General features: G+C 39.8%; 1 protein-coding gene across 1 annotated transcript in view; it reads right to left on the reverse strand.

The window, feature by feature from the left end:
- Positions 1-21,846: 21,846 nt before the first annotated feature.
- The window catches only part of rdh12l (retinol dehydrogenase 12, like), a 63,072-nt gene continuing 59,904 nt past the window's right edge, over positions 21,847-25,014 (reverse strand). Inside the window, exon 8 of the mRNA XM_085362821.1 lies at positions 21,847-22,357. Within this exon, the coding sequence (XP_085218947.1) occupies positions 22,255-22,357 (103 nt within the window). The 3' untranslated portion in view covers positions 21,847-22,254. The remainder of the gene's footprint in view (positions 22,358-25,014) is intronic.

Raw genomic sequence — 25,014 nt, forward strand, 5'->3', positions numbered from 1 at the left:
TAGATCAAACCGGTTTTCTGCCTGTAGCTGACTGATGGTATCTTCCATCATCATGTTAAGTGATTTTGAAGAATTTGCAGATATGACAAAATACTTGACTTGCTTCTCATCATGCCTTTGCTTAGAATATGGCTGGATGTGCTGTGTGACAATGGCGTGTGCATTTGTTCCCCCAAAACCAAAGTTGTTAACTCCTGCAACTCTTGCACTAGAGCATTCCCATTTTTCTGGTTCCTTAGGAATTTTAATGTTTAGTGCTGTGGTATCTACACTGGAAGCCTTATCAGTGTAGAACACCGAAGGAACAATGGTCTCATGCTTCATCATCAGGAGAACCTTAATGAGTCCAGCGACTCCAGCAGCAGATTCCGTGTGTCCAATATTGCTCTTTACAGAGCCAATCCAGAGTGTCTTTGAACCGGGAGGTCTAGATTTAGCAATGACGTTGGAAATGCTTCTTGCCTCTGTTGGGTCTCCAGCTGGGGTTCCAGTCCCATGTGCCTCTATGTACTGGACATTTGCCAGGTCAGACTCTGAATAGATTCTGCGGAGAAGCTCCTCTTGTTGTGTCATGGATGGTTTGGTGATTGGAGTAACAGAGCGGCCATCTTGGTTTACAGCAGTTTTGCTGATTGTACCCCAGATATAGTCATGGTCTTGAAGAGCCTGTCAAGCAACAAAAAGATCAAAATGAAACATGAATAAAAGTGTGTATTGATAAAGAACATCTAACACCAGAGTCAAACATATTACATGACATATTTGAACTTTAGCTTATAGTTATAAATATATAAACTAGATTGCACTGATGTGAGTTACTCAGCTGAAGGATAAATACTGCAGAGATTTCCACTTTGTCTTAAATCAAACGGAATGTTCTATATTTTGCGTAAAGGTATAAAAAAAGAAACCCTTCTTTTAACTGTTTCCCTTTTCACAACGAATTGACACAGTGGATGGATCCATATTTTTGATTTGGCAAAAATATTTTGCCCTTTCAGTGCAATCACCCATGTTTCTCCTGACATTTTAGGCAAACATTTTAACCACTGCACTATGGAGCCACTTGTACAGCTACAGAAAATACATTTGAAAATATCCTCTGTTCAAGCTGGTTAATTAGAACTAAACTAAGTGTGCAAAAATGAAAATGAAATGCTAAACCAATCTGTTGGAGACAATTTTTATAGGCTAGGCGAGCAGGTCAATCACGTTTGATGGAAAGTGTACAGTTGGTCACTGCAGTTAATTGCAATTGATCACTGAATATGAAAAAAAAGGGAGTCATTGTTGTGTTTTTAGCTCATCCTCCCGAAGGACCAACAGGTCTATGAAATGGCGAGGTGTTCATCGCCCATCTGTCTGTCCCTCCATAATTCACAAGGTTTGCAACTCCCCCTAGAATATTTCTCAGATTTTAGCTAAACTAGATTAACTGTAATGAATATGACAGTTTGTGATCCTGCTGTACTTCTCAGTGGATTTTAATTATCATTAGTTTGTGCAACAGAGCCATTACTTTGTACAAGAAAACTGATAACTCCCCTTCTGTACTTCATGTATTATAGTAATCTATGAATTGTGATGGATCATCAGCTGGTTGAGCTACTACATTGCCAACGTCCGGGTTTGGCACTTTGGCAAACTGCCCATTTAATGTTTAAATTCCTGAAGTATTTGACATTTTCTTATAATTAATCTGCATATGCTGACCTTTTTCAGTGGTTTTAGGAGAACTACTCCGCATCCGTCCCCTCTGCCGTATCCATCTGCTCTACTGGAAAAAGGTTTGCTGGTTCCATCAGGTGAGATCATCTTGGCTTTGCTCAGCGCAACAAAAACTCTTGGCTCAAGGATGCAGCTGACCCCTCCACAGACAGCCATTTCACAATCCCCTGATAAGATAAAGGACACCATATCATCCCAACTAATTAAAAGCTAACGCCACTTTCTAAATAAATACGACACTACAGAATGATTTCCTCTATTGCTAATTAACCTGAAGTTATCTATGCTGGACAGACCTTGTTTTATTGATTGACAGGCAAGATGAAGAGCCACAAGGGATGAAGAACAGGCGGAGTCTAAGGACAGCGAAGGTCCGGTGAAGTTGAAGACATAGGAGACTCTGTTTGCTGCAATACTCATGGCAAGTCCTGTGCCAGTCCAGTGGTTGATCACATTTGGGTGCACATGTGCAGCATTTGTTTCATAATCTCTGTTCATTATTCCTACAGAGATACATAAAACACAGGGGTCATGCACTTATCATTTTAACATTATTCATTTGAATGGATGTAAATTTTGATGGTAATTCTGGTATAAAAAGTAGCTTTGTTTTGGATCAAGCACCCATTATTGTAACACAAAACAATAAAAACACAAAACACAAGTAAGCTTTTAGTACCTTACCAAAAAACACTCCTGTTCTGGTCCCACTGGCTTTTTCCATTGGAATTCCAGCATTTTCTAAAGCCCTGTAGACACACTGAAGGAGCTGTTTTTGCTGAGGATCCATTTGTTCCACTTCACTGTCACTGATGCCGAAAAACCTGTGGTCGAATTCATTAAACCTGAAAATACCAAAAAAATAACAAGGTCAGATTCAGGCAATGGGATTTTCTAATTATGGTTTAAATTCTTCCTTCTTAGATTATTTCTCATACATGTGTTGCATTTACAGTGTAATGCATGTACAGACTCTAAAGCTGTAAAGCTGTTTCTATTGTACAAACCTATAATCAGTTTCTATTTTTGGTTTGTCCACAATTTCAGTGCAATACTCCACCAAAAGAAAGGAAATTAATGCAAATGAAAGGCAGATTTGCTTAAATCCAAAGAGCTAAGGACAAAACACTGCAGTTTGGTAAAACACAATGAAAGAACAAACCTAAAACATGGTAAAAATAAGGTACATTCTCTTTCTATTTGGAAGTTTTACATATCTGGACATGACAAATATAATTTGGTCCAGGTCACAAAGATAGGTCAATACAACCTAAAGTGAATTAAAACACATGACATATTACACCATGCTTTTATTTATTAAAACAAACAAACAAACAAACAAACAAACTAAGCCAAAATGCAGAAGCGATGTGTGAAAAACTTAAAAAAACTAAGTAGATCTTCACTACTTCCATAGAAATTAACTGGTTAACTAGCAGCCAAGCCCTGTAAATCAAACAAACTTGATTTACTGATCCGAAAGTTTGAGCACCTCACACTTCTTGATCAGTTATATTTTGGTGGTTTGTTAGTCTGGAGTATTCGGGTTTGTGATAACACAATGTCAGAGAGGTAAGACAGCAATGACTAGTGGTAATTATTATAAGCAAGTGGAAAACTTTCAAGACAGTTTTTCATTGTCCCAGGAGTGGAAGACCCAGCAAATTTACCTCAAGGTCAGCCTGTGAAATGCAATCTTAGACTCTGCAGGCCTCAGTTAGAACATTAAATGTTCAAGTTCAGACATTTATGGCGTGTTTGAAAAGGTTTACCAGCCTCTTCTCTCTAAAAAGAACATTTCAGCACTGCTTAGGTTTGCCAAGTTGCATCTGGACAATCCACAGGACTCGTTTGGACAGATGAGACCAAAGTGGAGATGTTTGGCCATAACACACAGTAAACACATATCAGGGTGATGGTTTGGACTTGTTTTATAGTCACAAGATCTGAGAACCTTGTAGTCATTAAGTCAGCCACAAACTCTTCTGTTTACCGAAGTATTCTAGAGTCAAATGTGCAGCAATCTGTCTAACAGCTAAAGCTTGGCCCAATTTGTGTCATGCAAAAGGAAAATGATCCCAGCAAATCTACAACAGAACAGCTAAAATGAAAATAATCAAGGTGTTGGAATGCCTCAAAGTCCAGACCTCAAACAGACTGAAATGATGTGTTGAGGCAAACCTCAATAAACTGAAACAACATTGCAAAGATGAGTTGGACAAAATTCCTCCACAGTGAAGTGCCTGCCTGATAAAGTCATGCAGAAAACTTTAAGTTATTGCTGCTAAAGTTGATTCTATAAGCTACTGAATCATGGGGTCCTCAGGTTTTCACACACTGCTTCTGCATTTTGGCTCAATTTGAATTAAACCCATAATAACACAGCGTAATATGTCACGTTTTGTAGTTCATCTGAGGTTGTACTTGCCCAAATTTAAGACCTGATAGAACTGGATGATTTTTATTACATCCTGATATGTAAAACCTCAAAACTTTTTTCTTAACACAACTGTATCCATCAGCGCTGTCTCATTTTACTGCCTTAATGATCATGTGCTACATTTATGACCGAAGGTAACTGAGCACTAAATTGCTTATATTTTATGATTAACATATGAGACAGTTGTTCTTTGTCAGCGTTCAACAAGCAGTTCAGTGAGTTCACTGTAAGTGGGTTATCTTGTTATTTGTATTTCACAGTTATATACAGCCAATCCGGTCGTTAAGTCTGACGTCACTAGCCGTGGCTGGGCCTAAACTCCGCTGCAGGTCCATATATCAAACGATCACTATGGCATTACTGAGAGTTGAAAAACTGTCTAAAGTCTTTCATCTTTAAAATGATCAGCGTTCTGCTCTACCAGGTGTAACAATTGAGTTTAACATCCAAGCATCCATGAAAATGGAATTTATGACATTTAACGGAGTTAGAAGTTAGCAGGAAGTTAGCTCGCTAGCTTCTATCTAAATACAATATAGCATGTCCTGACTGCGGGGTTTTGGAAACAAATTAAAATGTACAGCTCTGTTATCACTTCCAACATAAATGAAGACAGAAAACTAAACAGCAGTGACGTTTGTAAGGTTACTGAAGTTTGGCTAGCTGGTATATAATGATGTGCTACGTGACCACTAGCGACACAGCTATGTTAGCATAATATAAACAAGCTAACTTTTTTCCACTCGATAAAAGTTAACGTGAGTGTTCTCGGTGATCAGGAACAAATGTAATCGCATGGCAGCATGCTCTAAAAGGACCAAACTTCAGCCAGGAGAACAACTGAGATAATCCATCCACAATACAAGGTTAGTCATTCATATACTGCTGCATGGGCTGGGCTGTAGTTACATCCTAAGGTTTTAAAAACTGAGCTTAAATAAATGATTAGCGGTAATAAAAGCTGAGGGAGGTCAACAGTGATCACTGACTGTTTTATGAGCTTTTTGAGATTAAATAGAAGAAAATACAAAACATTAAAAATGTCAACAACACAAAAGCCATATTAAACGCAGACTACTTTAGGCCCAGAAGTAGGATTCGTCACGTCATCACTTAACGACCGGATAGGTGATGTTCAGTCTGTGACATCACCAGCAATGTATATACAACACACTAAAACCATTAGGCCAGCGGTCCCCAACCTTTTTTGCGCCACGGACCGGTATGCCCGACAATATTTTCACGGACCGTCCTTTAAGGTGTCGCGGATAAATACAACAAAATAAAACTAGTACTGGTACCGAAAAAAAGAAGATTTATTCATAACACACGTAAAAGACCGAGGAAAACCGAGTTAACAATCAAAATGATAACAAAATAACGCTGAAAACCGATAAAAACCCTGAAAACCATACATTTCACACCTGAACCTCAACTCTCGCGGCCCGGTACCAAACGACTCACGGACCGCTACCGGTCCGAGGTCCGGGGGTTGGGGACCGCTGGATTAGGCCATCTTCCATGCAGGTGGATTACAGCACAACTGATATTTTATTACCATTCCCCGAAAGTACTATTATGAGCACTTATGCTCCATGAATTGGTCTCCCAGGGTGAAAACGTTTTTGTGGAGTTTGACTGTAAGATCCCAAGGAATCTGATTGAGAACATTCAGCAGGAAAGGCCTAAACCGAGTGAATTCTGCAGTTTTCCAGCAGGAACAACACCACCTGAATCAACTGGCAGATTTGCCTCCCTGCACAGAGGTAGGTTAAAGTAATCTAAAATGGTGCCTAAAGTTAAGAAATGAAGTGCTTTTCATAATTTTTGTAGTCACTCTGAAATGGCCCTATGTTTGAAGATAAAGCAGGGTTGTTGTTATGTAATATAACATGGACTTGATAAGAAAAACCTTCAGTGACAGTTAATGGATTAAATTGAACCATGCATCTTAAATTATTTACTTCCCAAATCAAAAACCCTGGATTAACGGAGATGTTCGCGCGGCACGGAACACCGCCTTTGCCTCCGCGAACACATCGGACTACAAACACGCACATTACCAACTCCGGAAGACGATCAAAGCAGCCAAACGTGAGTACAGGGACAGGGTGGAACAACAGTTTGACAACCCTCGGAGTATGTGGCAGGGACTAAACACGATCACAGACTTTAGAGGGAAAACCAGCACACCGCAGACCACGGCCTCTCTGTGTGAGGATCTAAACGTATTCTACGCTAGATTCGACACAGCGAACACCATGAGACCGGACAGTGTGCGCACCGCGGATGACGTCAGTGCGCACACTGTGTCTGAGGAGGATGTGCGGAAGTGCTTCAGGAAGGTGAACGCACGCAAAGCTACTGGTCCGGACGGGATTCCCGGCCGCGTCCTCAGGTCATGCGCGGCTCAGCTGGCTGGAGTGTTCACGCACATCTTCAACCTTTCCCTCTCTCTGTCTGTAGTCCCAGCCTGCTTCAAAATGGCCACCATCGTCCCTGTACCCAAATCCTCCACCATCTCCTCATTGAACGACTGGCGACCTGTAGCCCTGACCCCCATCGTAAGCAAATGCTTCGAGAAGCTGGTCAGGGACTTCATCTGCTCTGCACTACCCGACTCACTGGACCCTCTACAGTTTGCATACCGCCACAACAGGTCCACTGATGATGCCATAGCCCTGACACTACACACTGCCCTGTCACACCTGGAGAAGAGAGACACGTATGTGAGGATGCTGTTTGTAGATTACAGCTCAGCATTCAATACCATCGTTCCCTCGAAGCTGGACAGGAAACTGCAGGATCTAGGACTGAGCAGCTCCCTCTGCAGCTGGATCCTTAGCTTCCTGTCTGACAGACGCCAGGTGGTCAGACTGGGCAGCATCACCTCATCCCCCATCACACTGAACACTGGTGCTCCACAGGGGTGTGTACTGAGCCCTCTCCTGTACTCACTCTACACCTACGACTGCACAGCCACTAACAGCTCCAACATCATTGTGAAGTTTGCGGACGACACTACAGTGGTGGGTCTTATCACCAACGGTGATGAGACGGCTTACAGGGAGGAGGTCAGCGCCCTGACCCACTGGTGTCAAGACAACCATCTCACCCTCAACGTCGCAAAGACAAAGGAGTTGATAGTGGACTTCCGGAGGTGCAGAGAAGTACACACCCCCATCACCATCAACGGCGCTGCTGTGGAGAGAGTGAGCAGCTTCCGGTTCCTTGGCGTACACCTGGCTGAGGATCTTACGTGGTCAGTACACACAAACAAAACAGTGAAGAAGGCGCAGCAGCGCCTCTTCTTTCTCAGGAGACTGAAAAGATTCGGCATGAGCCCCCGCATCCTCAGGACCTTCTATCACTGTGCCATTGAGAGCATCCTCACTGGATGCATCACCACCTGGTATGGCAACAGCACCGCCTACAACTGCAAAGCTCTCCAGCGAGTAGTGCGGTGCTCTGAACGGATAATTGGAGGTGAGCTTCCCTCCCTCCAAGACATCTACAGGAAGCGGTGCCTGAGGAAAGCGGGGAGGATCATCAAGGACTCCAGTCACCCCAGCCATAAACTGTTCAGACTGCTTCCATCAGGAAGGAGGTTCTGCAGCATCCGGTCCCGTACCAGCAGACTGAGAGACAGCTTTTTCCATCAGGCCATCAGACTGCTGAACACGTCATAGACACCTCAGCTTCACTACTGGAACTTCAACATTATGCACTCCACACTGTATATAAATGCCACTTGTTTTGCACATATTCAACTCTGTATATTTTATATATTTTATTATTATTATTATTATTATTATTTTATTTTATTTTTTTACTATTTAATTTGTAAAAATGTGTATACACACACACACACACACACACACACACACACACACACACACACACACACACACACACACACACACACACGTAGGAAAATATTTAGTATACACATCCAGAAATGCATACACTATTATATATTGTACATATATTTATTAGTTTCAGGTTGGCCATTCTTGTATTTTGCTCGTTTGTGTTGTTGTGTTTGCACATCTCTGTTGCTTGTGGGGCTCGCACACAAGAATTTCACTCGCATGTGCTGTGCCAGTGTGCCTGCACATGTGATGTGACAATAAAAAGTGATTTGATTTGATTTGATTTGAGTATTAATAGGACATCTAGACATATGTAAACAGACTCATTTCCATGGAACATTGTGCTAACTGATGGAGGTTTATCATGTTAAGAGGCCATATTTGAGTAGTCCAGTGTTTGGAGCACTTGTTTTATTTTCAAAAGGGGAAAAAACTAAACCGTCTTTGGAAAAGCGTCAAAATAGTACATCTCTGTTTTAATACAAATTAGGAGCAGCAGTGTGATTTCATTAATCAACACTTCATTGTGTGAAATTGCCAAACAAAAGTTAATATGACTGTACTGATAGGCGCACATTTGTGAAACAGATAAGCAGATCTAAATGAGATAAGGGGCCATACCCGTCAATGAGAGCAGCCTTGGCTGTGCGGGATTTACCCGGCTTGTTGTCATCAGGATCATACCAGCTGCTTAAGTCAAATCTCTCTTTGGGAATTGGCACAGAGCAGTTTCTCCCGTTCACCAGAACCTTCCAGAAATTGTCAAGCCCCTCTCCTGTTTTTGGGAGAAGATACATATAAAACACTTACTTTTTACACTTTATGTAACTATAGTGAAAGATTTTTCACTGTTCCTAATATACTATTTGGGGAATGGTACAGTTTTTGCCTCTGTATACCACCATTTGTGTCTTTTTAAGAATCTACTAGATTAAGCCTAGCAATGCCTCCTTCACCTCAGGAACAAATCTTTTGGGTGTTCCAGTGGACAGCTATCAAGTTTTTTGTAACAACCTGTCAAATTACTTTTGAGCCTCTGAAAATGACTGCAGTTCCTAAACAATTCATCTAATACTTTTGTCAAACCCCTTTAATCAAAGCTGAAAGTCTGCACTTTCATTATCTTGACTGATTTCAAATCCACTGTGGTGGTGCACAGATGCAAAAACACAAAAATGTCCATGTTTAAATACTTCTGGATCTGACTATACACCATGTGACGCACAACAATCAAATTAGGTAGTAAAATAATATCAAAGACACAAAACAGAAACTTCCTAAAGTGTCCTCACCGCCTGGAAAATTGCATCCAATTCCCACCACTGCAATGCTGTCTTCAGTTTCTTCCATTGTGACAGAAAATCACTGAAAAATAAAAAAATAAAAAAACCAGAAATCTTTAGTGTGTTAGCATGCAATCACCATGGCAGCAGATCAAAAAAAAAAAGTGGAGCGAGTTATTGAGTGAAACAGTGTAGTTAGTCCAGTTTAGTCATGCAACACTGTATCCTTACATCCATCCCGTTGGCAGTTTCCCTCACTGATGGTATCACTGCCGGACTTGCCGTTCTTATAGCCAGCTTCTTTTCTTTATCAAACATTAATGATTCATGCTATACGTGGCCATGGAGATGAAGGACTTCAGTGCACACATTTATGGTGCCTCGCAAATGATTAGACCACGTTTAATGGGCAAGTCAATATATTATATAATAGCATGGCCCTATCACAGTTTCAGTTTAACTAATTATCATGTTTAAAATCCTGGAAACAACTGGAAATGGTTATAAAAGACATTTTACACTAACTCATATTAATTAATAAGACAAGTAAGTAATAAGTAAGCCATAAGTGTTATCAATATTACAATGTGCATACCACAGTACCCACATAGCAAGCAGGTCTGGCCCGGATCCGGGATCAAGCCAGCATTCCTGGCTGACTTCTGGCATGATAAGACATATGTCATCCAGATATGGGCCAGGCCTGGCATAGATGGCACTGTCTAGTGATGGCATGCCACATCTGGTCCGATTGTGGTTTGGTGTACGTGGCCCAGGCTCATAGAAAATAGGTCTGGTCCAGATCTGGCATCAAGCTGGCACTTCTGACTGACTGGTGTCATGGCAGGGTGTATGTCAACCAGATATGGGCCAGGTCTGGCAATGATGGCACTATTTATGTATTTTAGTTAGAAGACCCAAATGCCATGTTGCAATACTATACTGCTATGGTGGCCAACGTTTCAAATGCAGAGTTGACAGGTTTGTGAGTGTACACTTTATCCAAAACCTAGTGACCGTTTACTCATGTTTACCACTGTGTGGCTGTCAGAGGAGGAGCCAGACATTTGAAACACCCGGGGCTTAGCCCTAAAGGGTAGTATGCATGTGGGATTTTTTTTTTTTTTTTGAGGGGGGGGGGTGTAGAAATGACTGAAAGATTAATAGGCTCTGTTTTGAGTTTTGTTCAAAAAAGAATGACTTCATATAGGGAAATATATATATCACACATGCAGGACACCTTAAACTACTTTTTTAATTGAGCAGCAAGACAGAACGAAGTCGGGGCTGTATCAAGACACAGGGACTAAACCCCAATTCAACCAGACCCAGAACTGATCCAGAATTAAAACAGGACTACAAGAGTTCAAAAGCAGGATTACTGAGGACTTAACCAAGACATAACCACAATCAGAACTAGATGATAGTAGCACTAAAAATCATCATAGACCTGCACTACACTTATTTATTTAATTCTACCAAAGTACAATATTTAGATTGAGAAAAGTTTATATAATTATTTATCCTTGTTGTGCAAACAAGCCTGCAGAACTTAATAAATATAGAATTTGAAAAATAGCAAACCTAAAAAGAAACACTAGGTACGAGATACATGAGGACCTGTGATACGGTGATACTTTTAGTAAGCAACCATTTGACTAACATGTGTGTCTCACCTGCTCTTGTTCATCTCTGTTCTGTCCTCATTCTCCATCTCAATCTCTGCTCCTCTCGCTCTCTCTTTGTGCTGACAATCATCAAATATACAGTTGAAACCAGATATTTACATACTCTTCAGATCAAAACACAAACACTTTTTTAATTGTAACATCAAATCAGACTAAATGTTTATTTTTTTAGATTGATAAATATAAAAACATATTTGTTAACTTTAAGAGTAAAGAGAGAAACTGTCTGTGTTTTTTAATTGCAAATGGCACCAAATTGTATTCAAATTGAGCCACACTTATGGAGCTCCACAGTTCTTTTCCTGGTGTTTTGGTTGACATCTCTGGATTTTCCCATGTCACAGAAACAGGCTCTGTGTTTTGCCTTATATGCATCCACAGCTGTGCCACCAGTTTACTCACATGGACTCTACTAACCTATCAGAAGCTTCTTCAGCTCAGAATGGAATCGTCTGGAGTTTTCTTATTAATTAACAAACTTAGTGTACATGTACTCCTAAATTTAATGAAAGTGATAAAAAAATAGAAGCTCTGTCTCTCTTTATTCTGACATTTAACTAATTCAAAAGATATTTTCAATATTTATCTAAAACAAAAGTTTACTCTAAATTGATGTTGTACAGTAAAAATGTTTTATGTTTTCTCCCTAAAGTGTAAATATCTGGTTACAAATGTGAATATCCTGCTTTGTACTGAAATCCCTCTTGTTTTGCATAGAAATATACTGAACAACATACAAAGCATAATATATAAAATAACATTTACCTGAGTTTTTTCTTTGAAAGAACCCTCTAATGTCCATTCTTATATTTCAGTACATAACTGAAACCGAATTAGTCAGGGAGGGTAAGAACTGAAAATATGAAATAAACACACGTAAGCTAAGACTCTCTAAAAAAAAATAGCATTTGTTCGGCTTTTCATTTTGCCATTTGTTGATTCACTTGAAGAGCAAGTAAAATAATATTGGTCAAGTGATCAGTTTCATATCAATCTTTCGTGATGCACCGTCATATTTACATTATTTGTACGGTACGAATGATTTGCTTTGGTACCTGCTCAAACTTAAGCTCTCCTTAGTATGGCTGGCTCCGTCTCTCCAACAGCGCACTCACGGGCAGCAGCTCCCCCCGCCCCCTCGCTCAGTCGCTTAGTGCCTGAGCTTGGATCATACCAATATCAGGGGGGGATTCACGCACAGTCGTAAATTCCCACAGTGTGCACTATGTGCTTCGAATATTGTGTGTACTTTTTGTTTTATACAGTTGTCAGCCAGGCATCTAACTATGAAAAAATTACACTCCAAAATACCCCGGGCTTCTGACAAAACAACCCGGGCTTAAGCCCCGTAAGCCACCCCCACGCTCCGCCCCTGGTGGCTGTAGCTCAGGAGGTAGAGCAGGTCACCTACTGATCGGAAGGTTAGTGATTTGATCCCTGGCTCCTCTAGTCTGCATGTCAAGAGTGTGAATGTGTATAAATGTAGTTGGGGAGCAACAGCGTTTCGTCATGTTGCTTTTGCACTATTATGCTCCAGCACATGTTGTTATTACATTGCTTGATTAAGGTACACATTAGGCTGACATCTGGGCCAGCACAGGGCCAGCAGTGTGTCTGCACACAATGTGCTTACACATGGCCCACATACCACAAAGAATGACGGTCCTTTGGTGTCCCAGATAAGGTTTACCAGAGGTAATCCACACATGGGCCAGCACAGGACCACCAGTGTGTCTCCAACTGGCCTTGTGCTGGCCCATGTGTGGGCCCCCTCTGGCAAACGAGATCTGGGCCACCAAAGGGCCGTTATTCTTTGCGGTATGTGGGCCATGTGTAAGCACATTGTGTGGGCCAGATCGGGCCCATACCAATTTTGCTATGTGGGTATGTTAAGTGATTGTACATAACTTTGTTGATTACTTGATTAGATAAGTTAAGGTCATAGTAGATATTCAAAGCCAAGAATGTCCAGGAGTAACAATATCTCTAAGGTAACTTTTGAACTGAAATAGTTTCTAATAGTACCACAGAACAAATAGCTTACTTATTAGGAGGATATTTATTTAATGCTGCATGTCAAAGTTCCTCTTATTCACTCAAAATGATCACAGTTGACCTAATTATAAATTAATACAAATACAAATTTATGGAAATTTAAAATATGAAGTTAAATGTTGAATCATCAATCGATCATAAAGCAGCATAAGATTCTTTAAAACAATGAATAATTATTTATTTTTTCCCCCCAAGGGCTTGGTCTATGAATTTAATTTTTAAGCAACATAAGGAACAATAGACTGGTTTTCCTGGTTAGTGTTATGATCTTATTACCATTATCAAGAAACCACAGCCCCACAGAATTACAAGGTAGAATTCCAACCAACAAGCATTGTCTTTATTACCCTCCCTTGCTGTTTAATGATTAAATGAATGAAATCCATGATTTTATTAACTTGATCAAAATATTTCAGGGTCTTAACACAGCAGAACATTTAATATTTTGGTATAAGGAAATGCAGATATTCATAAGTTATTATTAGATGATAAATAATGTGTCTGTCTCAGTAATAAATAATAATAATGAGCTGAAGTAATGAAGGATAAAGTAATGTACCCAGTGTTTGAGTTCAGGCTTCAGGCTGGTTTAACCTTTAGCAGGTCCAGTGTTGAATTTGACAGCAAATTAGGATTTAGTTTTAGTCATAATTAAGGCATTAAATTATTTTAGTTTCAGTCGACTAGGCATCACAAGATGATAGCAGAATAAATCTAAATTTGACTCATTTGATTTGAAAAATAAAAAAGTGTAAAAGTTTGTCTGTTTTTACCAGCAGGAGTTGCTCCATTTTATTTTCCTTGACATCAAATACGAAATGCGTTGGTAGGTGCGCTCTTCTCCTTACAAATGCTGAAATTGTATTGGATTTCCGTGAGAAGAGCATGAGAATAAATGAGCCCCTCCACCCACACCCACGTTTCCCGGGAACATATCAAACGTGCCAATCTAACCTTTCTGCACAAGGAAATAAATTCTGATTGGATCACATCCAAACTCGCCCCGCCTTTGTACAGAACTTAAATTACATCTGATTCGGCCTCATTTTTATTCGTAGACAAAACTGTCAATACATGTCATCATAAAGTTGTCATCTTGTTTTTGTCAGAAAAACAATGAGGACAATTATTGATTAATGAAATGAACACTCATTTTTGGAGAAAAACATTATTATTATTATTATCACACAAAACGAGACATGAAAGCATAACAGCCACAATGATTTAAATATAGTTTACTGAAAGCAAAAATGAAAACTTTTTATTAGTTTATAGCCACATATAACCATTCAACTTTAAGCGTTATCATGAAGGCCTCAGACACTGTAAACAGGTTGCTGTAAATTTTACGGCAACTTACTGGCAGATGGATGCAAGTAATAAGCTGTAAAAGGATTCGCAGGAATCGTCTTTGTAAGCACTTTTTACATCCTGCTGAAACCATTTTATATAAATTTGCTGTGACGGGATTTTACAGAAATTTACATTTACAGTAGTTACTGCACATTTATTTATTTTTGCTGTGTGTTTGTCTATCTACAGTGAAGTAACTGTAACTGTTATTTACAGTAATTTTCCATAATTTCATTTACAGTAAACTTACTGTAAAGAAAATGACAGAAACCACTGTGTCTAGATACCAATTATAATCATCAATATTAAATCAACGTGCATGACACAAGATCTGTTTATCGCAAAAAACTAGACTATAAATCTAAAGCTGTAGCAGGAAACATCACATTTTTAGGACTTGCACTTGCGTTTTCCACATAGCCTCAGTCAGGATTTAAAGCAGAAACCTTCTTGTTGTGAGGCGACACTATGAACCTGTGGTAGGGTACCCCATTTCCTCATGTGCACCATGTATCAAGAGGTGAAGCTGTTAAACTGTTAAACAATGAGCCTTTAAAGACCAGCAGATGCACCTCTCTCCTTTAGACTGTGCCATATAGAGGTGATATTTTCCATATGGTCATACTTATTTTGAACTGTGAACCATGTGAAGTTGCTCCAGTGAAGTCCAAGTATAAAAATATAGAGTTGACTTCACAGGTTTTCTTCACCTGTTCATAAGCCCTACACTTTTCTCTCTCTCAGATCCCCACCAGCTGCTGTCAGTTTTATTTCAAGTGTCCTTTGATAACTTGGCCTCTTGAACCCTGTTCTGGCAGTGAGTCATAGTTTAAACCCATTTATCCATTTGTTATCTGTTCAGTTCAGGTCTGCAGCGTTTCCCGAGTTTCTGCTTTGTCCGCCTTCTCTTAGCATTTTCTCCTTGACCTGTTTGGCCCTACTATCAGATATTTTCTTGCTTTTGTTTATTTGATGTGACATTACTTATTACTAAGTAAATAAGCCAGATTTAGCCCTACAGGCCGATTTTCATCCATTACTCTTGAAGAAAATTAACTTTTTTGCACAGTTTAAAGTTTTTTAAATCACTGTTTCTATTATTACTTGAGGGCGCTTAATGTTTAAAGATGATGAAAACCTGATGAATGCCTGTTGATGTTGTCCCTGGGCAACAAACCTGTGTCACTGTGTGAGTCAAAGGCAAATGTGACCATAATAAATTCTTTCCAAGGGACAAATAAAAAGTCAAAACTGTGCAACGCGCAGAATAAAGTTTTACAGCTGTGTTGTTGAGATAAAAGTGTTTAAAGATTGGCGTCCCCTGGCCCATAAGTGCTCAGGCAATGATGCCGAAAATTGATTATTCAGTTGTACTACAATGGAAATTTATCACAGTTGTGTTTTCTTTGCATTAGCTGACTTGACAAAGCTTAAAACCCCAGTCAGTGATAACAGATATCGGCAATGGTTATAAACTTTATTTGTTTTAGGATCTGTGCACACTAACATAAAAACTGGTGTTTCATTCTTCATTCTTCTAGCTCTTCTCCACAAAATAATCGCTATGGGTGCCGCCTACTCGAGATGTTATCAGATGTTATCAGATAATGACCATAAAAAGGTGACAGAAATGTACAAAGAAGATTTAAAAAACAGTAAAATGTTTCAAATATAGGAAGCAAAATTAATGCTAATCTTGAGATTTAGTGCATACAGTGGCAAAATTGACATTTTAATTTTAGTAAATTAATTTGATACTAAGTCTTCTAAATATTAAGTGTTATAGTTATAATATCTAATATATTATGATATCTATATCTGTAGGTAGTTTGTATACACTCCTTTTCTGAGTATTTATTTGTAATATTTATATAGAGATGTATATATTATATATATTTTTTGCACCATGACACTGTGTACAAACTTGGCAATAAAAGTGATTCTGATTCTAAAAAGGCTAAAAATTTCATAATGGATACATCTCATCCTGGTCACCTACTTTTTGAACTCTTACCATCTGCCAGACAGTGCAGTTAGAGAAAGGACAGAAGGACTGAATAGCAGAGCAATAAAAAGCATTAAAATGCTACAATGTCCACTTGAATGTGCTCAGTGTAATAAGAGGTAGTGCAATTTGAGAGAATAGAGACAAGTTGTTTTTGTCTTTTCGATGTCTTATATATATATATATATATATATATATATATATATATATATATATATATATATATATATATATATATATATATATATATATATATAGTTTACAGTTTATAGACTGCTGTTAATGATCTTTGCACTCTTGATATCACACTTAATGGTATTAAATGTATTACATTTTTCATCCAAACTTTGAACATAATCTGTTTTCGAATAGCTTATATGTTCAGTGTAGGTCACCACGGTGATTTAGCTAGGTTGAAAGAGGGACACTTTTGTGACACAGAAAAATCTACTTTAACAGGACACTTATCTTGCTTCATATTGAATTGCATAATCTGAGAAAGTATCCTTTACTCTAAGCCAATAAGCTGCTGCAAAACATCATGTTTAACTTTCAAAACCACAAATGGTGAAAGCCACTGTACTAATATGCTACTAGGTAATGACAAGTAACAATATTATTTCCATGTGTTACACCAAAAGTGTACCTGTAGTATTCGCCCCTCTCCTTCTTCAATGATGGGTCAACAGCACAGTAAATTGTGTTTTAAATTGAGTTTTTGGTAAAAGGACTGATCATCTTCATGGAGAATTGCTGGGCACCATTCAGATAACAACATAACTCAGTCTGAACAACTCCAGGATGGAGAGAGTAGGTCGTCACTCCTGTGCCTAAAAGTAAGGAAAAAGTGAATGAAATCACCAACGGTAGAGCTACTAGTCATGGATTTGATTTGAACAGAAAACTGGCAAATTAAAAGAAAGAAATGACAGCGTGTAAGGTGCATTATTTACCTTCTAATCGTTTAACCAGTGATCGGGTGAAGAGGACATTGGCTAGCTTGCTTTGAGCATAGGCTTTATTCTTGTTGTAATGCTTCTCACTGTTGAGGTCCTCTAGATTTATGGAACCTCAGGAGTGAGCCATGGAAGATACATTGATAATCCTAGCTGGTGCCGACTTTTTAATCAGGTCAAGCAACAAATATGTCAACAGGAAGTAAATGGAGAAGGAGGAAATATGACTTTAAAATTGTCAATTTTCAGTTTCAGAAAATAGAGTGAAGTTAATGTATCTGGAAATAGTAACAATTTACTAAATACGAAATACTGTATCCCAAACTTGTTAAAGACTTTTACAATAAATGTACTACATCAAATAAATACCAAAAGAGAAAATGTGTTACAAAGACCACCCACACCTTATGATTTAATTACGTTCAAGAGGAATGCTATCCTGCTGCACTAATTCTGCACAAAAACATCAAATTAAAAAGTGCGAGATGTCAGTTAAAAGTTTTGAGTCTGTTTCTTTTGGTGGGGCATGTTTATCAGACTTATGATGTGTGAAGTTATTTCCCTAAATACAATTGAAAGGGCAAAATCCTTTTTTAAAAACTACATTTCTATAATAACCATGAGCGGGTGCATTGTGAGCCAGGCAGCAGCCAGGAGCGAGGTCCTGGCGGACCGATCCCCGGCTACCAAGACTGGCAATTGGGACATGGATTGTCCCAAAAGCGGTGTTCTACCTGCACTATGTATAGTGTGGGCGGAGCGCTGCGGACTTCGACTTCGACTGAGAAAATTGTCGAGCGGTGGAAGAAATACTTACCTCCTTAATCCCACTGGCATGTCTTCCTTGGAGAAAGCAGAGTCTGGGAACGAAGGGGATAACCCGCCAGTCTCTGGGGGCAAGGTCACTGAGGCAGTTAAACAACTCCTTGGTGGCATAGCCCCTGGGGTGGATGAGGTCCGCCCCGAGTTCCTGAAGGCTCTGGATCTTGTAGGGCTGTCTTGGTTGACATGCCTCTACAATGTAGCGTGGAGATCAGGGGCAGACCACGGTGGTGGTTCCCATCTTTAAGAAGGGGGTGGGGGGTGGGGGTGGGGAGGGGGGTTGGAGGGTGTGTTCCAACTACAGGGGAATCACACTCCTCAGCCTCCCAGGGAAAGTCTATACCAGGGTGCTGGAGAGGACAGTTCGTCCGTTAGTCGAACCTTGGATACAGGAGGAACAATGCGGTTTTCGTCCTGGTCATGGAACACTGGATGAGCTCTTCATCCTCTCAAGGATACTTGAGGGTGCATGAGAGTTTGCCCAACCAGTCTACATGTGTTTTGTGGACTTGGAGAACGCATTTGATTGTGTCCCTCGGGGGGTCCTGTGGGGGGTGCTCCAGGAGTATGGGGTGTCTGACCCAATGCTATGGGCCATTAAGTCCCTATACAACCATTGCAAGAGCTTGGTCTGCATAGCCGGCAATAAGTCTGACTCATTCCTTGTGGGTGATGGGCTCCACCAGGGCTGCCCTTTGCCACCGATTCTGATCATGATTTTTATGAACAGAATTTCTAGGTGTAGCCAAGTGGCGGAAGGCTTTCACGTGGGTGGTCTCAGGATTTTATCTCTGCTTTTTGCGGATGATGTGGTTCTGTTAGCTTAATGGGTAATGGCCTCCAGCTCGCCTTAGAACGTTTCACAGCCGAGTGTGAAGCAGTGGGAATGAGAATCAGCACCTCCAATTCTGAGGCCATGGTCCTCAGCCCGAAAAGGGTGGAGTGACCACTCCAGGTCAGGGACGAGTTCCTGCCCCAAGTGAGAGTTTAAGAGAGTTTAAGTATCTTGGGGTCTTGTTCATGAGTGACGGGAGAAAGGAGCGGGAGATTGACAGATGGATTGGTGCTGCGGCCGCAGTGACGCGGACGCTGTACCGGTCTGTTGTGGTGAAGAGGGAGCTGAGTGTAAAAGCGAAGCTCTCAATTTACTGGTCGATCTACGTCCCTACCCTCACCTATGGTCACGAGCTGTGGGTAGTGACCGAAAGAACGAGATCGCGGATACAAGTGGCGGAAATGGGCCTCTCCCTTAGAGATAGGGTGAGAAGTTCGGCCATTCGCTGGAGAGATTATATCTCTCGGCTGCCCCCGGACAAGCTGGAGGAGGTGGCTGGGGAGAGGGAGGTCTGGGCTTCTCTCCTTGGGCTGCTGCCTCCGCGACCCGGCCCCGGATAAGCGGAAGAAAATGGATGGATGGACTATGAGCATACCTGTGATGTGTAAAATTTTGATGACACATCTCATGTTTGTCCAGTGTTGCATTATGTTGATGGTCAGTTAACAGGGATTCATTGTCTGCGGTTGGAAATGTTGGAAACAACATTTTATTTATTTATTGTCATTGTCAAGAACAATGAAATTGCGTTTGGGGCTTCCATACAACCCAAAAAAAAGAAGAAAAAAATAATAAATACCCCTTAAAACCCAAGTGTACATATTTAACCCAGTGTGACTCCAATGCAATAAGACAATCCTTAGCAATAATGTTCGTAGAAATTCAGACAAAGACCTGAGAAACATGACAAAATACAACAATGCAACCCATTCAATATTATTGTACTGTGAGATATGATATCAGATATGATAGTTATCTATTTAAGAAAGAGGGGGGGGGGGGGGGGGGCAGGAGGGGGAAGAGAATAAAGATATGATGCACCAATGCAGACCAGTTCATTGCTATTAAGAAGTTGGATATGGTTATTGTCCGTGAGAGGGGGGCAGAGAGTTCAGGAGCCTCACAGCCTGTGGATACAGGCTGTTGGCCAGTCTGGATGTTCTGGCCTGTATAGACCTGTACCTTCTCCCTGAGGGCAGCAGATGGAAAAGGTGGCGCGCAGGGTGATGTTGGTCCCGCAGGATACTGTGCACCCTCCTCAGACAGCGAGTGGGGAAGATATTACTGATCTCTGGCAGACTTGTTCCAATAATTCTGCCAGCTTCTTTCACCACCCGCTGGAGTGCTTGCTGATCGGCCTTGGTGCAGCTGGGGAACCACACTAGAAATCCATCCATTTTAATTGCACTCCCCCTCATGTGTTACTGTGACAGGCTGCTTGCAAAAAAAGTGCCTAAGATACTATTTAAAAGTTGTTCTTTGTTGAGTCAGTTTTTATATTTGAATGATTCACAGGTAAAAACAAAAAACAAAAAAAAAATGATTGGTGCACACGCAGTTCACAGACAGTAGCTTTTTAACTATTGTACAGTATTATACTGAAAGTCCAAATAACCCGCTACTACTGTCTAACGCTGGCAATGTCTTGGTACCAGTGATGGGAATGACAGCGTTACAAGTAACGGTGTTACTAATGGCATTACTTTTTACAGTAACAAGTAATCTAACTAATTACTATTCCTATCATTACAACGCTGTTACCCTTACTAACAAGAAAATGCGGTGCGGTCGCGTTACTATTTTTCAACAAACAGACAGTTGAAGCTGTGTTCAGCTTACCGCACCTTATATCAGTTGCACGGAAGTAGTTGTAAGTAATCTGGGCGCTACAGCTGTAAGCAGCTGTGCGCGCTCCCGTGGGTGGCAATCACTTTCTTGCAGATGATCACTGTTTGGCACAACACCTGTCTAACCTTTCTGAACAAGGAAATTACTTCTGATTTGATCACTTCCAAACTCGCCCCGATTTTCTACACAGCTCAATTAGTTCTGATTCGACCTCATTTTTATTCGTTGACAAAACTGTCAATACATGTGATCATAGTTATCCTGTTTTCGTCAGAAAAAAAATGACAATTATTGGTTAATGAAATGAACACTCATTTTTGGAGAAAAACATTTATTGTCACACAATATCAGACATGAAAGCATAACAGCCATACTGATTAAAATTTATTTTATTGAAAGTGAAAAAACAAATTTTTTGTAGCCACATATAACCATTAAACTTTTAGCATCATGAAAGCGTCACACACTGTAAACAGGTTGCTGTAAATTTTACAGCAATTTACTGCCAGATGGATGCAAGTAATTAGCTGTAAAAGGATTCACAGGAATCGTCTTTGTAAGCACATCCTGCTGAAACAGCATTTTCTATAAATTTGCTTTGACGGGATTTCACAGAAATTTACATTTACAGTAGTTACTGCACATTTATTTATTTTTGCTGTGTGTTTGTCTATCTACAGTGAAGTAACTGTTATTTACAGTAAGCTTACTGTAAAGAAAATTACATTAACAACTGTGTGTAGCTACCAATTATAAGATCTGTTTATTGCAAAAAACTAGACTATAAATTCTTTTATGGATTAATGAGGCCGTAAAAATTTAGGTGATATTGATCCAGTTGACTAATATAATACTGGCGATAACACAATTAACCTAAACATTTTTTGAAAGCAGACAGAAACAAATGAATGCTCTCCATAAGTCTGTTTAATGTCAGAAAGTAAAAAGAAAAGTTTTTGTAAACAATGTAGACAAGACTGCAGTCTATTATGAATTATCATGCAGATATTATCCAATTAATTACACACCTTGTATTAAACATTGATAAGCCAAATATTTAAGCTTCTTTTAATTTTTATAAATCAGTATTATAAGCTTTCCCCTGATCTTACACTTGCTATTCACAGAATTACAGTGTAGTTACCAGTTTCACTGTGTGAGTCAAAGGCAAATGTGACCATAATAAATTCTTTCCAAGGAACAAATAAAACGTCAGAACTGTGCAGCGTGCAGATTAAAGTTTTACAGCTGTGTTGTTGAGATAAAAATGAAGTGTTTAAAGATTGTCGTGGCCTACATTATAATGAAATCATCAGGTAATAAAGAAACAGAATACACTGCCAGGATTTTATTTTCAGTTCTGAATGTCTCAGTCCCACGTTAAAGAGAGCAAACTGCAGCTCAGCTCCCACAGCTTCTCCGCCACGTTGTCGTCTTTGGCAGCCGCAGAACAGTTAGCAGGAGCACAGTCACTGTAAGCAAGGATGTATCACGTAAGCACTTTGTTCACTTGTGTAACACGAACATTTTATGAGCAAATAACACTCTGCTTGTCAGCCACTGTTGCTTAAAGACTATAAGTCAACATTAACAGTGGCTTCTTTTTCTAAATTTGTACACTAGCAAGCATGAAGAACATCCAATGAATCAAAAGTTTGCCATTAAAAATGTTTTAGGAATTTAATATTCAGTTGTAACCAAATAATGTAGAATAATCTACACTTTTTTATTTATTTAACAAAATCAAAAAATACAGTCCTGCAGTTTTTAAATACCTTCTGTTCTGCGTTGCATTTGAATAATTCATTTTGCTTCCGACTTTCTTTAATGGAGAGAAGCTGTTATTTCATATATTTTGCCTGAAAATTGTGGGTTAGCACTGCCGCACAGCAAGAAGGTCCTAAGTTCAATTCCACCATCAGGCCGGGGTCTTTCTGTCTGGAGTTTGCATGTTGTCCCTGTGTTTGCGTGGGTTCTCTCCGGGTACACCAGCTTCCTCCCACAGTCCAAAGACATGCAGTTGGTGGGGATAGGTTAAATGATCAATCTAAATTGCCCATAGGTGTGAATGTGGGAGTGAATGTGAGTGCGAATGGTTAGAATAATCCTTTAATATTTTAATTGTCCCACAAGGGGAAATTTGGTTGTACAATTGGTTGTCTGTCAGCCCTGCGAGAGACTGGCGACCTGTCCAGGGTGTACCCCGATTCTCTCCCTAAGACAGCTGAGATAGGCTCCAGCACCCCCCGCGATCCTGAAAAGGATAAGCAGAAGCGAATGGATGGATGCCTGCCAGTCCAGAGGTTTGTACTAAGATGGGAATTCATCACAGTCGTGTTTTCTTTGCATTAGCTGACTTGACAAAGCCTAAAACCCCAGTCAGTGATAACAGATAGAGGTGATGGTTACAAACTATATTTGTTTTAGGATCTGTGCACACTAACATAAAAACTGCTGTTTCATTCTTCATTCTTCAAGCTCTTCTCCACAAAATAATCGCTATGGGTGCCGCCTACTCGAGATGTTATCAGCAGTGTTGGGAAGGTTACTTTTAAAATGTATTCCATTACAGAATACAGAATACATGCCCCAAAATGTATTTTGTAACGTATTCCGTTACGTTACTCAATGACAGTAACGTATTCTGAATACTTTGGATTACTTAATATATTATCATGCTTTTTACAACAACGTGAATGTACTATTGCTGTGTGATTTATTACTATTATTGAAGGTCCGTGACTCCGAACTGTAGTAAAGGGACCTCTGACTAATACGGCGGGGTCCCTGTCGGCTCGTAGCCGAAAAATAGCTTTACTTTACTTTACTTTGCAAGAGACAGAGAGAGGCGTTGAAAGACTGCTCCAACGGAACTTATTGTTTTCGGAGGAAAACACGAACACGGTGTACAGTCGAGTCTTAATAGCTTACTTACAACTGGGCTCGTCAGGCACTCTTCTTGGCTGAAGTGGTTATTATTATATTTACATGTTTCCAGCTCCCGTTTTTCCTCGATGACAACTCGTACCTTTCCACTCCCCTTTTTCTCCCTCCTTGCGCTCACAGACACATAACGTGTATGGCAGTGCATTCTCCCTGCAACACGGACTACACTGCCCATGATGCTACATTCTTTAGAGCTATGCTTGTAGCATTCTGCCTGTTAGCTTAGCACAACAACAACAACAACAACGAAAAGGCGCTCTCTCACCCAGGAAACACACAGTCGCAGAGAGAGAGAGAGAGAGCGAGCGTCGCCCTGTAACCATGGCAACCGTAACGTTGCCGCCTGGAACAACAGAACGTAGCTGTCAAAGAAAACCCAAACAGTCCTGACCCGCGACAATATGAAACAGGAAAGTACCGCAGTGTAATCCATTTATTTCAACAAAGTAACTGTATTCTGAATACCACCTTTTTAAACGGTAACTGTAACGGAATACAGTTACTCATATTTTGTATTTTAAATACGTAACGGCGGTACATGTATTCCGTTACTCCCCAACACTGGTTATCAGATAATGACCATAAAAGGTGACAGAAATGTACAAAGAAGATTTAACCCCCCCCCCAGTAAAATGTTACACTGTTTCAAATATAGGAAGCAAGATAAATGCCACAAAAAACTGCTAAACTTGAGATCTAGTGCGGCAGAATGGACATTTTAATCTTAACAAATGTGTGCTCTCTAATTTGATACTAAGTCTTTTAAATATTAAACATTATAGTTATAATATCTAATATAATATTTATATCTGTAGGTAGTTTATATACACTCTTTTTCTGTGTACTTATTTGTAATATTTATATAGAGTTGTATATATTATATATATATATATATTTTTTTTTGCACCATGACACTGTGTACAAACTTGGCAATAAAAGTGATTCTGATTCTAAAAATTTCATAATGGATACATCTCACCCTGGTCACCTACTTGCTGAACTCTTACCATCTGCCAGACAGTGCAGTTAGAGAAAGGACAGAAGGACTGAATAGCAGTTTTTCTCTCAGAGCTATAAAAAGTATTAAAATGCTACAATGTCCACTTGAATGTGATTGGTGTAATTAGGGGTTGTGCAATTTGAGAGAATAGAGACAGGTTGCTTTTGTATTATTTATCTTACA

The sequence above is a fragment of the Diplotaxodon limnothrissa genome, linkage group LG9, assembly GCF_057381915.1.
Source record: "Diplotaxodon limnothrissa isolate DT_005_m linkage group LG9, D_limnothrissa_male_GT1.1, whole genome shotgun sequence".
Taxonomy (NCBI): Eukaryota; Metazoa; Chordata; class Actinopteri; order Cichliformes; family Cichlidae; genus Diplotaxodon; species Diplotaxodon limnothrissa.